Source organism: Choloepus didactylus, chromosome 27 (assembly GCF_015220235.1).
Source record: "Choloepus didactylus isolate mChoDid1 chromosome 27, mChoDid1.pri, whole genome shotgun sequence".
NCBI lineage: Eukaryota > Metazoa > Chordata > Mammalia > Pilosa > Megalonychidae > Choloepus > Choloepus didactylus.
The window spans coordinates 448,241-465,855 of NC_051333.1; the positions used below are offsets into that span (position 1 = coordinate 448,241).

General features: G+C 44.6%; 1 protein-coding gene across 2 annotated transcripts in view; it reads left to right on the plus strand.

Moving 5' to 3' along the window:
- The first annotated feature begins 2,874 nt into the window (after window positions 1-2,874).
- ZNF606 (zinc finger protein 606) overlaps window positions 2,875-17,615 on the plus strand; it is a 41,701-nt gene continuing 26,960 nt past the window's right edge. Inside the window, exons 1-6 of one of the 2 annotated variants that reach the window (XM_037818919.1) lie at window positions 2,876-3,344; window positions 3,762-3,830; window positions 4,736-4,862; window positions 5,116-5,211; window positions 6,561-6,720; window positions 9,061-9,191. In XM_037818919.1, coding sequence (XP_037674847.1) covers window positions 3,798-3,830; window positions 4,736-4,862; window positions 5,116-5,211; window positions 6,561-6,577 — 273 coding nt within the window. In that variant the 5' untranslated portion in view covers window positions 2,876-3,344; window positions 3,762-3,797 and the 3' untranslated portion in view covers window positions 6,578-6,720; window positions 9,061-9,191. The other variant, XM_037818918.1, reaches the window with a different exon arrangement.

Here is a 17,615-nt window from a genome sequence, read left to right on the forward strand (position 1 = left end):
GCTCAACGTCACATCTGTGAGGTTTCTGCTTGCCAAGGGTGGCTTATTCTGTTCAATATTAAAAATTCCAAATTCCATTATTTTGGCATTTTTAACTCTCCTTGATTTGTTGAGACTGAAACCACGTGGCATTACATTACTGCATTGCAGTTCTGAATCGACCACAGAGCATTTGCTTAGAAGGATTTGGACCCCATCCCATTCCTGGTAAAAACCGTGGTGGTGTTTTAGTTTCCGTCTCCTAAGGTCCAGTGAGCTGAGTATTTTCCTCCCCATTCAGAGGCCCTGACGGGGCTGGGCCTAGAAGGACACAGGTGGGAAGTAGTTAACACTAAGAAGAGGATATAGGAAGGATTCCGGAAAGGGGGTGTGGGAAGAGGTTGAGCCCAAATCCCCGGCTTTCCCTGGAGCCCTGACTCCCTTCCTGGGACCGGATCCCATCCCCTACCTGGAAGGTGGGGGGACAGAGGAGACGGGCAGAGATGGACTGTGATCAGGAGGAGGAGCAGAGGAGGGCGGGGAAGGACATGAGCAAAAGAAAAAGGCAGAAGAGACGGGAAATAGACCAGGTACATCTGAGAGAGAGAGTAGACTGGGGGGGCAGGGGCCAGGAGGCGGGAGTGGGAGTGATTACTAATGGGTGTGAGGTTTACTTTGTGGTTCTGCAATTTGTGATGATTGCACAACCCTGTGACTACTAAAGACTATTGTACACATTTAAAAGATGAGTCTTAGGGTATGTGATCACAATGAAGGTTTTTTTTTTAAAAGAAGAGGTGGCCTGTGACATACCCGGGGCCCTGAGCTGGATGCCTACAAGAGAGCTAGCAAAATGGCACCGGGCTCCGCTCCCACCTTGGACCCTTGCGAGAGGGGCCTCCGTCCTGGGCCCTAGGGCCTAGAGCACTCACATATCACAAATACCCACAAAATAAACTAGTAAAGAACATGTTGGTTCCTCTGTCCCTCGGGATCAGATGGTAGATGCTAAACACCTGCTCCCAGGATTGGTTCTGCTCAGGCCCCAGGGTAACTGCTCTGTTTCTCTGCTGTGAACAGAAGACTGCGCCGAATGCCACGAGGATCACGGGCTGTGTCCGTGACAAGGCTGGACCCGGACACTGCCCCAGAATGTGGGGGGATTTGCTGGTGGAAGCACTTAGTAAGGGCCAAGAAGCATTGACTTATCAAATCCGTCTCCTTCTTGCGCCATAAAAGATCATTCCCCAGTATTGCCAATGCCCACTTCTTGCTTCTCTTTGTGTTCCAATTTGGGGTTTTGGAGGTATTTTAGTTGCCATCACAAATTACCACAATCTTAGCAGCTTAAATGTATTATCCTCTGGTTTGGTATGTCAGAAGTCCAGGAATAGTGTGTCTCCACTGGCTCCTCTGCTTAAGGCCTTGCGATGCCAAAACCGAGGCTTTGAGGATGAATCTGCTTTCAAGCTTATTCAGGTTGTGGCCTGTTTGGTTCCTTGTGGTTGTGGGACTGAGGTCCCTGTTTTCTTGCTGGCTGTCAGATTGGGGCCCATCTTTGTTCCTAGAGACTGCCTGCAGTTCTTATGCTTTCCATATGGTCCCCTCCAGCAACAGTGGGTTGAACCCTTCTCATGCCTCAAATCTCTCCGAGTTTTTTTTCTGCCAAAGCTCTCTGATCTCTTCTGCTCCCAGCTGGAGAAAGTTCTCTGCTTGTACAGGCTCACGTGACTAGAGTGGGCCCACCAGAATTATGCAGTATGATTTCTATATTTTAAAGTCTGTAACCTTCATTGCACCTGCAAGGTCCCTTTAGCCATGTGATGTAACATACTGATAAATTCTGGGGATTCGACTGTGGACGTCTTTGGAGGCCATTCTGCCGATCACAAGAGGCTCTCAGGAATCAGCAAGTATTCATAGCAGCTCGACATGGCAGCAGGACCATGCTGCAATAAGTGATAATTCATATTATTCTGAATTTTGTGTTTGTATTGTTCTGAAGATGTACCATGAGATTATTTACGCTATGCAAGGATCTAGATATTGACTTAAGAAATGGCAAAAATCCTGATGTGAGCATCAGAGATTCATATGACGAATGTCAGTATTTAAAACTCTTTTTGCAATTATATGCTATCATGTGACCCCATTAAAATGTTTGAATGTGCTATGAGGAATTAATGGGTTCATTTCCAAATCAGCTTTTTACTTTCAGAATTTTATTGACAATTACAGTTTTTAGCATAGGAAATATTCTTCAAGTTTAATAACAACAATAATGATAATACTAAATTAAGAAAAAAAATGACCCCAGAAAGGTATCTAATTTGTTATTACTATCAACAGAACACAAATAATGTGAAAATATCAATTATAACATAATTAGTGATTTTGCTGAAAAAGACCAAAACTTACAATTTTTGGAATAACTAACAATTTGTGAATGATGCATTCACGTATACACTCAAAATTATTCACCCAATAAAGGGAAACACCCATATATAGACATATTTAAATACTGCCTTTTTCTCATATAAAAAGTACAACTCCACGTTTTTGTTCTGGCCCCAGGAAGTTGCGTTACGGTGGGAAGAAGCGTCTCCGACATCTGGGGCTGAAGGCTGCGGCCAGGGCGCCCTTCCCGCGCGGCGCCCCGGTCACGCCCCGCCCCGAGCAGCCACGCTCGCCACACCCACCGGAACCTCGGGCCCCGCCCCCTGCCTTGGACCAGACCCACGGCCCTGGCTGCCGCAGAGCCTTCTAGGAGGCGTAGTCCCGAGCTCTGAACGTCCAAGCGCGGTCTCTGCTGGACGAGGCCGGAACCCGAGCTCATGGACTACAACTCCCAGAAGGCCTCGTCCCCAGGCGGCCCGACTCTCCGGGACCGCCCACCGCGTCCCTCCACGGCGTGGGGACTTGCGCCGCGGCGCCGTCTGGGAGGTGTTGCACGGAGCCGTGGGCTTCCAGGCATGTCCGGTGCTGGCCGAGGCTACGCCCCGGGCCTGTGGTCTTCAACACGCGGAATCCTCATCCTGGAGGTTTCTTGGGCTCTTCGGTGCCGTTGCCGCACACTCTCAGGGTTTGCAGACTACGCTTGTGCGGGGAGCCTGGGCTACCGTCCGCCGAAGGACCCGTGAGCACCCGGGACTTGGGCGCGCACTCCCCGTGGGTGAGCGCCCGCACCGCCGAGCCCTCTGGGACATGTAGTCCGGATCCCTCGGCTCTCGCTTCCCCGAGAGCCGGACAGTTAGAGGGCGCGGGCCAGAGTCCTGCGGCTCCCAGCATGCCCGCTGCCGCCTCCCGAAGGCTTCTGGGCGTGGTAGGCCCGCTTCCAGTCCCACGCAGCGGTTCCCGCGGAGCAGGTGAGCCGAGTCCAGTGCCCTCGGGCGCTGCGCGGGCTCGGGGAGGGTCCCGGCTGGGCTGCCCGAGTCCCACTTGCCCTGGACGCGTCGCGGATTTAGCTGCGGGCCCCCCGAGGGCACGATCTGGCGAGTCTGCCCTGAGCTCCTTCTGCTGCGGAGCGGGGCGCGGCGCCGGCGAGTCCGACTGGGACAGTCTGGCGGGGTCCATGGGGAGAGCGTTCCCGCCGCGGGGAGCTGCGGGTGCAGAGGCCCTGCGGAGCGGCTGGGGACTGGGAGATGATGAGAGAAAGGGCGGATAGGGCCGTGGAGGCCGCGCGGCCGGGACTGCGCCCTGGGCTTCCTGCGTGTGGAGGCGTTGGGGTGGGAGCTGCAGCCCAGGCCTGGCTTCTCACGGTTTTCCTTCCCCGCTTCCCCCAGTTCTGACAAGTGAAGACGGCGGAGTCGGAAGAAGCGATGGCCGCGGGGCTCCTGGCAGCCCGGCCCCACGTGAGTGGCCGCCTCCCCTCCCTCCTGACCCCTGTGCTTAGACCTGATGGGTTCACATCGCTTTGCTGCAGCCGGGGAGTGACTCGCCCAGTTTGTGTCCCCGGTCCAGCATCCACACCCCTCCTCCTGACTTCCACTCAGCCCCTCATTCTGCCAAGAAAGGAAACCAGAGATGGAAAACCTGAGTAGTCCTGTTGCCCTTAAACGTATTTAAAAAGATCTACAACTATTAAAGATACAGCCATGATCCCCACCCCCAACCTCCATCCTCCATCTCCAGCAAGAGAACTCCAGGCCTAGATGGCTGCGGCTTCCACGCACTTAAGGAACAAATAATGTCACTCTTTAAATCAACTGGAATAATTAATCTAAAAGAAGAAACACCTTTCAGTTCGTTTATTTGAAGGTAGCATAACCTTCTCTGGTTATGAACCACCTCTTAAAACTGTGGTGAAGGTTAGCTGAATTTCCATTAGGTGCATACTTAGTGTAGCAGCAAGGTTGGAGAGCATCCTTTGCAAATGTTGTTAGTGATTATCATGGTTGTATACTTGGGGGTCTCCAGGACAGGAAGGGGAGTCATCCTAAAGGGAACTGCACTTTTGATTTTGTGGAAGAATCACTAGTTTATCAAGAAATGGGCATGATTGTTAGGGGTAAACACTTCAGGGGTTATGGGGGCATCCCACTGAAGTGGCTGATGCAGACCCTGTGATCCTCTGGCCCTGACTGTTGTTTAAAGACAGGTCCCAGGGATCCCAGGAAGCTCTGAGTCTGTCTCTCAGAAGCCAGAATCCTCGTAGGACAATTCTCTCTAGACCTGAGCCCTTTCCTACCGCACCCACACTGTGAGCTTTGCAGGGACGAGGGTCCTGGCTGAGCAGACAATATGGGTGATGTTTCAGGAGCTGGTGACCTTCCGGGACGTGGCCGTGGACTTCACCCAGGAGGAGTGGGGGTTGCTGGGTCCTGCCCAGAGGACCCTGTACCATGATGTGATGCTGGAGACCTTCGGGCACCTGGCCTCCGTGGGTGAGGCTGTGCCCCATGTGGACTTCAGTCTGTCTGGGTCCTGGTGGACTGGGTGTGACCTGGCTGGGAGCTCAGGGGCCAACTCCCAACCTCTTAGGGGCATTATCTGTCCCGACAGGTATTTTAAATTGAGGACTGAGAAATGGGATAGTGAAGCCTCACCTAGTCACTCCTTCAGGGCCATGAAGATGTGGGGGGTTTGGAGGGCCCTCTCTACTCAAATCCTCATAGCCTGTGTCTCTCACTTGGGCAGGTCCTTGGGTCCCCAAGCTGGATATTGTTGCCCAGCCAGAATGTGGAGCAGAGCTGTGGGTGACGGGCAGAGAATTCCCCCAAGAGCCCTACCCAGGTAAGGTGGGGACAGGGTCTTACAGTCAATGTTCATTTATATTTTCTTCCACATTTTCCCTTCATTTCCTCTGGCAATTCCATAATTCCATCTGGGAACATTTTCCTTTTGCCTGGGGATCTCCCTTTGTTATCTCTTTAAAAGCAGGCCTGTTGGTGACAAAATTCCCTGTCCACGTATGCTTGAAAATGTCTTTCTTTCACCATCCTTTGGGAAGGATAGTTCAGGTAGAGAATTCCAAGTTGTGAGTTTTTGCTTCCAGCACTTTAAAGATATCATCCCATTGCCCTCTGGCATCTTGACATTTCAGCCTCTGTCTTAAGCTGCTCATTTGAAGATAATGGGTGTTAAAATTTTTATGCTAACAGTACTTTACTTTGGGGTATGTTTTAAATGTGAAAATTTTAAGTAGTACAGTTGAAAATGTTTGACAGATGTATATAATGGGCAGCCATCATTCAAATCAAGATATAGGACAGTGTCTCTACCCCCCCAGGGTTCCCTTGCTGCCCCTTCCCAGTTAATCCGTCTCCTCCCCCGGACTTCAAGGCAGCCACTGCTCTGAGTTTTTCCTACCATAGATTGATTTTGCTTTTCTACAACTTCATATAAACAGAAACATACAGTATATGTCTCTTTTGTAAGGCTCAACCTAAGATTTTTTAGTCTGTATGCATCATTGCTTTGTTCCCTTTTACTGCCAAGTAATATTGCTTTGTGTTTATTTATTTATCTCTATATTTTAGTGAACCACAGCTTTTCCATTCTCCCGTTGATGAACATTTGGATTCTCTCTAGTTTTTGGCTGTTACGAATTAAGGTGCTGTGAACATTCTTGTACAAGGCTTTTAGTGGACATGTGTTTTCATTTCTCTCAAGTATATACCTAGGAATGGCTGGGACATTGATTCACAAAGTCTGATTTGTTTTTTCTTTTGTGGCTAGTGTCTTACATCCTAAGAGATCTGCTGAAGCCAGGATTACAGATACATTCTACTTCTGGTATTTTTATAGTTCTAGCTTTTATATATAGGCCTCCTTCTTGAATTAACTTTTGTGTAAGTGTAAGTTAGTAGAATTTTTTTTCATATGGTTACCTGTTTGTTCCAGCACCATTTAATGAAAAGCTTTTCCTTTCCACTATTTTATTACACTGGTGCCTTTGGTGAAAATCGAATGACTGTGTGTGTGCGTCTGTTTCAGGCTGTATCCTTCCATTGAACTATTTTTCTAATACTATGCCAATGTCACATTGTCTGAATTATTATAAATCTTGAAACAAAATAGTGAAATCAACCTGGAACTTTATTCTTCTTCATAATTGTCTTCCTATTCTGGGTCCTTTGCAGTTTCACATGAATTTTAGAATCAGCTTGTCAGTTGGAAAGTGTCAAAGCATGTCAATTCCAAAAACTCCATACTGGGATTAAATCTCTGTATCAATCCGGGAAGAACTGACATCTTAAAAACGCTGAGCTTCTACCCCATGTATGCAGTAAATTCATTCAGGTACTTTAATTTCTCTCGGCAATATTTTGTACTTTTTAAGTGTACAGTTCTTGTACATCTTTCACTAAACTTATTTTTAGGCACTTGATGTTCTTGATTCTAATGTACATAGTACTGTGATTTCATTTTGCAGCTGTTTGGTGGTAGCACAGAAATACAATTTTTTTATATTGACTTTATCCTGTGAACTTGCTAAACACTTTCCCTCAGCTTCTTTCACCTTGGTCGTGGCTTTGAATACTCCCTTATGTTGCTCGCTGCTGGTTTTCTTATCTCCAGCCCTGAGCTTTCCCCCAACTCAAAACTTGTTTGCCCACCCGGGCAAAGTGTAGTCAAACTACTGCAAAAAACAGACATCTGCTCCGAGGTCATAAGAACCGCAGGAGCGTTTATTGAGAATCCAGGTTTCTGGGCCCCACCCTGGAGAATGGGGTTTGAGCAATCTGGGGTTGGGACCAAAGATCTGTATTTTGAAGAAATCTTGGGTAATTCTTGGGATCATGCAGTGTTGAAAAACACAGCTATATCTGTTGATTTCTGGCCTAAAATCTTTGTGTCGGCCTTTCATACAGGGCCCTGTTCCCTCCTTGTGGACTCATGCCTTGTCTGGGGCAAAAAGCCCACCCAGACTCCTCTCCAGGCTCTTCCAGAACGAGTCAGCTTGAGCCCAGACCCGCCCTGTTACTGCTGCTTACTCCACATCAGAGGGGTTTTGCTTCTGTGACTCTCTTAGTTTGCCAGGGCTGTTACGGCAAATACCACAGACCGTTGGGGATAACGATAAGAATTTATTTTCTCACAGTTTTGGAGGCTGGAAATCCACCATCAACGTGTTGGCAGGGCTTGCTTTCTCCTGGAGTCTGTAGTGTTCCGGCAGTCCTGTGTCATGGTCTCTCTCTTCTCGAACCTGCTCTTCTGGGTTCTGCTGACGTGTGGCGGCCTCTGACCAGCTGCGTCTGAATTTCCTCTGCCTGCAAGGATCAGGAGCCCGCCCTGATTCACTTTTGGTCTCATCTAGACAGGTTCTTCAAAGATCCTGTTCACAAATGAGTCCACACCTTAACTAATAATGTCTTCAAAGGTGCTACCTACAAATAGGTTCACCCCCACAGGACTGGGGTTTAGGGCTTGAAACATCTCTTTTGTGGGGGGCACAATTCAATCCCCAATAGAGATACCACAAAGCAGGATTGTTGGAGGGTAGACAGAGCAGCGTCTGCTGAGCAGGCTGGTACAGGCTCTGACTCGCAGGGATGAAACCTCTGTGCTCCTGGGGTCCTGGCTCTGCCCACCTCCCCACCAGCTCTCGCTGCTCTGTCCACAGGGAATTGTGATTTCTCTGAATTTATTACCCGGACTCCTTGATGCACCCCCCATGGTTGATCCTCCTGACCAGTGCTTCCCCTACAGGGAGGGGGCAGGCCTCGACTGTCCAGGTGACATTGTGAAGCACTTCTCCCTGTGTCCCCCTCCACACAGTCAACCCCACAATTTCTTCCCCTTGGTCCAGAGACTCATGTCTCCCCACCTGAGGGAAGCACGATTAGGTCCCCAGTCTGCCTACTTCACTGATACATCCTGAGCCCACGGTGTGCCAGGCGCTGTGCACACACTGGGGCAGCATGAGCAGGCCTGATAGGGCCCCTACTCTATGAGCTCACAGTCTTTTGTGATGTCAGGGCAGGGAGCAGGGGACAGAGAAGGAACCAAATGAACAGGCAACGTTAAATAGGGACACATGGCAAATAAACACAGGGCAACAAGGTGGAAAGTGAGGAGGAGCCCATGTTGGCTGGAGGTTAGAGAGGGTCAGCTGGCTGCCACCTGAGCCCTTGGGGATCAAAGGAGGTCCTTGAGCAGAGGAGAGACTGTGTCTTAATGGGTCTAAAGAAGTCCAGAAGAGGACAAGGGTAGTTGTGGTAGTTTGACCTTGAATCTAAGGAGTTGGGAGGTGTATCTTGGCGTCGTGGAACAGCTGTGTTAGTGAGATAAATTTGGTGTCAATTGCAGGAGGAATGAACATTAAGCAGGGAGATGGATCAGAATTCCGAAACATCTGGGCATAAAGGAAGGGTGGCTGTCCTGAATATTTTTCTGGCAGCATCCCATCTGTGTGTTCTGCTCATCACTCTGTCTGTTGATCAGTCTTTCTGTTGATTGCCCGTGTTCTCTGTGTACACTCTTTTTCTCTTTTCTCCTCACAGCTCCATTTCCTCCCCTAGTTGATATTTTAAAACATCCACTCATTTCTTGCATATCTTGTTGTTGCTTGTATCTCATCATCCTCACACTAAGGGTTTTTTTTTCCAAGCATCCAAAACCTTTTTTATTTCCTTCCAGAGTGGTGGAACAGAACAAAAAGCCAAGGGTCACTGTTAATGGAGGCAATTTCCTATGAGGAATTACCCAGCAGCATGAACATGACAAGATCCACCATTGGTGATTCTACCGTAGCAGATGAATGGGAATCCGAGGATGAGTCAGAAAAGCAGAAGATACATGAGGGCCATGTGGGCCCAGCAGAATATGAACAAGGGCAAACAGTGGCCAAGGTCAAGGACTGGGAAAATCATGAAATCATGGGGAAATACAGCTTTAGCTCAGACTTTGTTCCTTCACAGAGATTTCCTACAGAAGGACATTTCCATCAGTTTGACTCAGGGGTTCAAAGCTTGCAGCATAATTTTGTTTTAAAAAATCATCTGGAAATCTTGGTAGGAAAGAAACCTTGTAGTGGCAATGCATGTGGAAAAGCCTTGGAAAAACTGTATAAATTTAATGATCATGGTAAATACACCAACCAGAGCATACACCTTTCTCCACATGCAATTATTAATACAGGAGAGAAATCCTATGAACGTAAAGAAAGTGGACATTGTTTTACCCATAGTTCACACTTCTCTCAGGTCATGAGAACTTATACTGTAGAGAAACTCTACGAATGTAATGACTGTGGGAAAGCCTTTAAGAAGCTTTCATCTCTTTCTCGTCATCTGAGAAATCACAGTAGAGAGAAAGTCTATGAATGTAATGAATGTGGGAAGTCTTTCTGGCAGAGCCTTCATCTCATCTTGCACCAGAGAACTCACACAGGTGAGAAACCCTATGAATGTAGTAAATGTGGAAAATCCTTCAGCCAGAATTCTCACCTTAATGTGCATCAGAGAACACATACTGGAGAGAAACCCTTTAAATGTCATGAATGTGGAAAATCATTCAGTGGAAGTTCTAATCTTAATGTGCATAAGAGAACACACACTGGAGAAAAACCCTACAAATGTAATGAATGTGGGAAGGCCTTTAGTGACCGCTCATCATACACACAACATAAAAGGACACACACTGGAGAGAAACCTTACAAATGTAACGAATGCGGAAAAGCCTTCAGCCACAGCTCTCACCTTACAGTTCACAAGAGAATCCATACTGGCGAAAAACCCTATAAATGCAATGAATGTGGGAAAACTTTTAGTTTTCACTTATCCTTCACTCAACATAAGAGAATTCACACTGGAGAGAAACCATACAAGTGTCATCAGTGTGGAAAAGCTTTCAATCAAGCTTCTAACTTCATTGGGCACCAAAAAATTCATAGCAGGAGGGAAAGCCTCACATTTCATTTTGATGTATAAAGCTATACAAGTACATTTAGATTTTGTCATTCCCAGAGAATGGCTGAGCCTCAATGACATATGATACATAAGGAAGTTTCTAATGACTAATGATTAGTAAGATCTACCCCCTTTAATAATATTACTGAATATGATCAACCAGTGTGGGAAAGGCTGTTGCTGACAGGTCATAACTGGCTCCTGATGATGTTTGATTAAACAACCGAATGTACTCTTCTGAAGAGCTGGAGTGCTGTTATTTCATTGTTGCTCTAGTGCTGGAAAGCTGGGCCACTTCTACTTTGTTTCAGGAAGTTACTATGAACTGTAGTTATGAACACTGTGTAGAAAGGTGAGGAATACCTACTAATGCGGAGTGAAATATGCGGAGTCTGTTGCAACCATGTTGTCATATGTGTGCATTTAGACAAGGGCTAGAAAGGAACAAGGGAAATGAAGACAGTTGATTATAATATGAGTCTTGGAATATTATGTGACTTTCTATTTTTTATACTTTTAAAATGGCTGTAAGTTTAGAATAAGTAAAACAAATAAAAAGACGAGGAGAAAGAAGTGCATCAAATGTCTGAACCCTTCAGGGAGAAATGGGGAAACAAGAACAAATGGAAATAAATTTAGCAGTCAACACAAAAGTTAGAAAAAGTAATATGTAATTTCTAATAAAAGCAGAAGGAAGGATGTAATAAAGATAAAAGCAGAAAATGTATTCTTAAAAGTGACTAAGAAAAATAAACTGGATAACTTCCAGACTAACATGATCAAGAAAAACAAACAAACACAAATTTGCAACATTGGGAATGAAAGGGAAGCAAATAGGGATCTTAATATCAAAAAGTTGATACATTTCTGCATTAATACACTTGAAAACCTAGATAAAAAAAGACAGTTTTCTAGGAAAGTATTTGACTAAAGAAGACAGAAAACCTAAAAAGCCTAAACATTTTGAATTAACTTGAGAAAGTTCTCAAAAATTATCCCATAAGAAGTTTCTAATGAGGTATTTTTCTAGTGAATTATTTCCACCCTTTAAGAAAAGAAAACCCTTGAATACACAACTGTTCCACAATATGTAAAAAGCTGAACCTTTGCCTCTTTTATGATAAGGCAAAGATAGCTCAAAGAAAGAAAAAATTAAATGCCAATCTCTTCCAGGAATCTTGATGTAAAGATCCCAGATCAGATACTGCCAGTAAAAATAGTATAGCGAGTACATCTGGATTTAGAAACATTCAACTTCAGGAATCACAGTGCTTGCGTTAGGAACTACATGACTGTAATGGTTCATTTTTAATTGAGCAGTGGAGAAAAACCAATTATCTCAATAGATAATGAAAAGGAAGTTGATAAAATTTAATATTTATTGCTTATTTCAGGAAAAAAATCCTGGTAATTCAGGAAAAGGGTATTTTTATAATATGTTATCAGGTTAAATGATGATATTAGAGCTGGGGGTGGCAAACTATGGCCTGCAGGCAAAATCTAGTCCATACTTGTTTTTGTAAATAAAGTTTTATTGGAATATAGCCACACCCACTTATTTTCATATTGTCTATTGCTGCTTTCCCTCTATAACAGTTGAGTAGTTGTGAAAGAGATTGCATGGCCTAAAAGGCGAAAAGTATTATTATTATTATTATTTTATTTTTAATTTTTTTACCAAATCAGGCTCTGTACAGAAAAGCTTTGCCAATGCTTGAGTATAAAGCCATCTGCATTCCACTCATGGAGGACCAAGGCAAAAAGTCCACTAGTCCTTATAAATGAACAGGCAATTCACAAAAGTATAAAAGGACATTAAATATGTGGAAAAGTATATGAACTCATTAGTAACTGTCTTAGTTTCCAGGCTGCTCAAACAATGGATTGTTTTAACAACAGGGATTTGTTGGCTCACCGTTTCAGAGAGCAGAGGACTTGGTTCCTCCCGAGGTCAGTAGTGTGCTGGCTGCTTGGCAATCCTTGGGTTCCTTGGCTTTCCTGTGACATGGTGAAGTCCTCTCCTTTCTCTTCTGGGTTCTGTTGACTCCCAGCTTGTGCTCTTCCTCTTGCTTCTATTTCCACGTCTAATTTCCTCTGCTTATAAGGTCTTCAGCCATATTGGATTAAGGCTCATTCTGATTCATTTGGGCTCAACCTCACTCATAATGGCATCTTCAGAGGTCCTATTTACAAATGGGTTTACATCCGCCACACCAGGCCTTAGGGCCTGAATATGTCTTGTGGGAGTCATGATTCAATCCTCAACAGTAATCAGAGAAGCAAATAAAAGGGATAATAGTATGTATTTTAGCAGCTGTTACGAGGCAGGCAGTATCCAAGCTCCCGATCTACAGAACCTCATTTAATACAAGAATCCTGGGAGGTGAATACTAGTATTAATCCCATCCTACAGATGCATAAAATGAAATTTAAAGAGGTTAATTGGCAGGAATAGAAGGGCAAAGATTTTAAAAGACCATTTTGGATGTGGTTAAAGATGGCACCTGTGTGTGGTTACACAGGTGCACCCTCTTTGGAGGGCAGTTTGAAGGGTGCCCGTGTAAAGTACGCTCACAAGTTGGTTCAGTAATCTCACCTCTGCAATTTACCTGTGGGAATAACTGCAAGGGTATGAAAATGTGGGCACAAGACCTGGATTCCAGCATGGTTCATAATAGCAAACTTAAATGTTTGCCAATGGGAGAATGTTTAAATAATTATGGTGCAAAGATTAAATGGCATATGGTTGAGAGGCAGAGTCAGATTCATAACAACGTGGATGATCCCAACATTATGAAATTATAAAAATCTCCCAGAACTCCCTGGAAGAATGGCTCTACATTGTTAACCGTGGGTATCTATGGGTAGTGGGATTTTAAGCCTTATTTGTTCTTTATCCTTTCCCCAACAATTTGAATTTCTTTACAATGATATGTATCATTTGAATTTTAAAAAGAAATAATATAAAGGTTAAGGAATCCCAATTATTTATTATTGCTTATTTCTGAGTGGGAAATAGGATACAGCTGTCGTGGATGTAGCCATCAGTGTGCTATCACAGCAGGAGATTGACCTGATTTATGGGAACCCACATGAGTATGTGAGGTGTGTGTGTGTGTGTGTGTGTGAGAGAGAGATTAGAAGTTAAAAATGTGTCCAGAGGTAATAAGCTTGTTTCCCAAAGACTAGCTGCGTGGTCCTCAGCAGCCCTGCCAGGAAGTCAAGGACCCCACCCGGGGACTGGTGGCCCAGATCTGGCTGTCCAAGGCAGAGGCGTGAGTGTGACGGGTTTTTGTGTGACCTCATTTGTGAAAAGTAAAAATGCCCCCATCTATAGATGTTCAGGACAGAAACATAACTGACTGGCCAAACCAGGATTCAGCTGAATTTAAATTTAAAACAAAACAAACCAAAAAATCACAACCTTTAGAGAGTCCCCCATCCACAACCTAATTTTCCCAACTCTCTGAATAAGGTTTACCTTCCAGGAAGCTGTTGGTCCTTGATCCCTGCACATGACCGTCATAAACATCCACCTGGGCACACTGGTTCTAGCTCTCCACTCATACGTAGCCATCCACATGTCCTGGAAATTGTAACTGCAAACACATCTTCTGTCGGTCCAGTTAGCCCTGACTCGGTTGCCATCTCCTCCCTCGGTCAAGTGGCATCTTCACTCGAGGGCCACCCTAGCCTCTCACTGGTCTCTCCATGTCCACTTCTCACCCCTGCAGCCCCTCTGCCCACGGCAGTCACCATGAGCTTTAACAGACATGTCTAGGATCATGTTTCCCTCCTGACTCTTAGGGCCTTCAAACCCCCACAGTGTGCAGAATAAGTTACACCTCACCATGGCCCAGAAGGCATGTCCATCACCTACCTCTCCAAGCTCTTGCTAGAACATTTACAGAACAGATTACACTGGCCCTGTTCTGTTCCCTGAATATTCTGAAGGCATTTCAGCTTAGGTCTCTGTAAACACTGTTCCCTCATCCTGAAGCTCTCCACAGCCCCCCCACCATGACCTTCGGGAGGCTGAGCCCACCCTTCGGGTCTCAGCATCCCTTCAGAAAGGCCTTTCCTGACCGACCTGGCTGGTCCTTCTGCATCCCACTCTAGAACTTCCCTGCACACCTTCTCTGAGAAGTTTTGCTTCTCTACATTGTTGCCAACACTTGGCATCGTCTTTTTCATTTCGGCTTTCTAGGGAGTGCGTAACAGTGTCTCACTGTGGTAAGATGACTGATGACACTGAGCACTTTTTGATGTGCTTACTGGCCACAAGGTGTGTCTTTTTAAAATAGTCTATTCACGTTTCTTGCCCAGTTTTTACTGTGCTGTCTTTTTTATTATTGAGTTGTAGGAGTTCTGTATATATTCTGGATTATACCTCAGTTAGGCTTTCCTTGATCTCTCAACTTAAAATTGAACCGCCCAGCATTCTCTGCTCCTTTCCGTACTTTGCTTTTCTCTGTAGCAGTTAACTCCATCTGACGTGTTACATAGTCCACCTGCTTTTCTGTTGTGTATTTCCCCTCTAGAATAAGAGGTCCTCTAGAGTATGAGGTCTGAGGGCAGAGTTTTATTGACTGTTTTATTCCCAGAGGTTACAATCATGCCTTCCGAGTTTGGGTTGTAATAAGAATTTATTGACTATACCTGCATGGCCATCCAAAGTAAACAGGATAAAATGGCCACAGTATGCCCTGCCTCACCAACAGGAGTCCCAAAATACCCAGGTCCCTACCTGAGATTCTATGAAAGATTCACTCACTAAGTTTTATCTCTCAGACACTTAAATCCACCAGATTGTTCCTATGCCGGACGAGTCCCAGACAACAGCCTCTTTAAGAACAACAATTAGATGTGGCCCCTTCCCCATGCGGCTGACCCCGTTTCAACGTGTACAAGTTAGGATTCTCACTGCCCAGACACCCCCGAAGATTGAGAAAGTGATTAAACGAGCAGAAGGGGTAGCAACAGACAAGATAGGATTTAACAAAGGATTATGAGTATTGAAACTTTATGTAAATGTACATATATCTTTTTTAGATGCTAGGGTATTAGAGTAGTTAGAAGGAAATAACCGAAATGGTGGAACTGTAAGCTATAACATTTAAAAAAATTTGCTCTGTAGCTATTCACTGAATTGTGCTTTGAAAATTATCACCTTTCTGTGTATATCCTGTATTTCACAATAAGGAAGGAACTGAAGCTATGGAACTGTGACCCATAGCATTTTTTTTTTTCATTTTTACTGAGATTGCTCAGATACCATACAATTATCCAAAGATCCAAAGTGTACAATCACTTGCCCCTGGGTACCCTCATACAGCTGTGCATCCATCACACTTAATTTTTGTTCAATTTTTAGAAACTATTCATTACTCCAGACAAGAAATAAAGTGAAAGATGAAAAAAGAAAAAAAAAAGAAAAGGAAACTCTAATCCTCCCCTATCCCTAACCAACCCCCCTCAATTGTTGACTCGTAGTATTGGTATAGTACATTTGTTACTGTTTATGAAAAAATGTTGAAATACTACTAACTGTAGTATATAGTTTGTAATAGGTATATAGTTCTTTCCTGTATGCCCCTCTATTATTAACTTCTAATTGTATCGTCATACATTTGTTCTGGTTCATGGAAGTGATTTCTAGTATTTGTACAGTTGATCATGGACACTGCCCACCACAGGATTCAGTTTTATACATTCCCATCTTTTGACCTCCAACTTTCCTTCTGGTGACATATATGACTCTGAGCTTCCCCTTTCCACCTCATTCACACACCATTCGGCACTGTTAGTTATTCTCACATCTTGCTACCAACACCCCTGTTCATTTCCAAACATTTATGGGTTCCAGAGCCTGGGGGAACCCATAGCATTTTTTGAAATTACCTATAAAACTGCTTTTTGAGCTGTACTTTGAAAGTTAACACCTTTCTGTATATATGTTATATTTTACATTAATGGAAATAACTGAAATTGTGGAACAGTAACCCATAACATTCTTTGAAATTTGCTCTCCAACTACTTGTTAGATCATACTTTGAAAGTTATCACTGTTATGTATATACATTAAAGTTCATTAAAAAAAAAAGTAGACAGAATAAATTGTAGTATATTCACCCAGTGGGAAGCAACTCAGATCAGCGAGGTCAAATCTCACTATAATAAATACATGGAACAACAGTGCAAATGGTAGATAAAATCTTATAACATTGCTAACATTTATATAAAGTGCAAAACTTGCAACACAAGCAATATTTCACATTGCTCTAGAATAAACGTAAAGTTTCAGGAAACACATGGGAGTGACCCACCTTGTTCCAGTTTGCTAAAACTGTTGTTATGCAAAATACCAGAAATGATTGGCTCTTATAAAGGGGATTTATTAGGTTACAAATTTACGGTCCTAAGGCCATAAAAGTGTCCAAACTAAGGCATCAACAAGAGGACACCTTCACTGAAGAATGGCCGATGGCATCCAGGACACCTCTGTCATCTGGGAAGGCATGTGACTGGCGTCTGCTGGTCCTCTGTTCCTGGATTCTGATTTCAAAATGGATTTCTCCAAAATGTCTCTGGGCTTTTGTCTCTCTTAGCTTCTCTCTCAGCTTCTCTCTCTCTCAGCTCCCATTCATCTTTGCTTGTTCTCCCAGGGCGTTTCTCTCTAAGCATCTGGGGTCTTCTCTTAGCTTCTGCGGGGCAAACTCTGTGCTTCATCTCTCAGCATAGCATCTCCAAACATTCTTCTATCTGCATCTCCTGCGTCTCCAAACATCTGGGTCAGTGTTGGCTCTTAGGTTCTCCAGAGGGCAAACTCTGGATTGTACATCTTAGCTTCTCTCCAAATGTCTCTCTCAGCTTCTCTGAGGTCCTTATCTCTGTGAGCTCTCTTTAAGGACTCCAGTGATCTGCTCAATGCCCACCCAGAATGGGTGGGGTCACACCTCCATGGAAATGATCTAATCAAAAGGTCTCACCCACAGTTGGATAAGTCACATCTCCATGGAAACACTCAATCAAAAGGTTCCACCCAACAAGACTGGATTAAAAGATCATGGCTTTTCTGGGGTTCATAACAGTTTAAAACCAGCACACACCTCAAATTCAGGACAGTGGCCTCCTCTGGAGGTGGGGGGTTCCTGGAGAGGAAAACACAGGGGTTTCAACCACATGGGTGATGTTCTATGTTCTCAGCTAGGAATTGGTACACAGGAGTTTGTTGTATTATTTACAACTTTATGTTTTACATATTTTTTAAAAAAGAAAAATAAA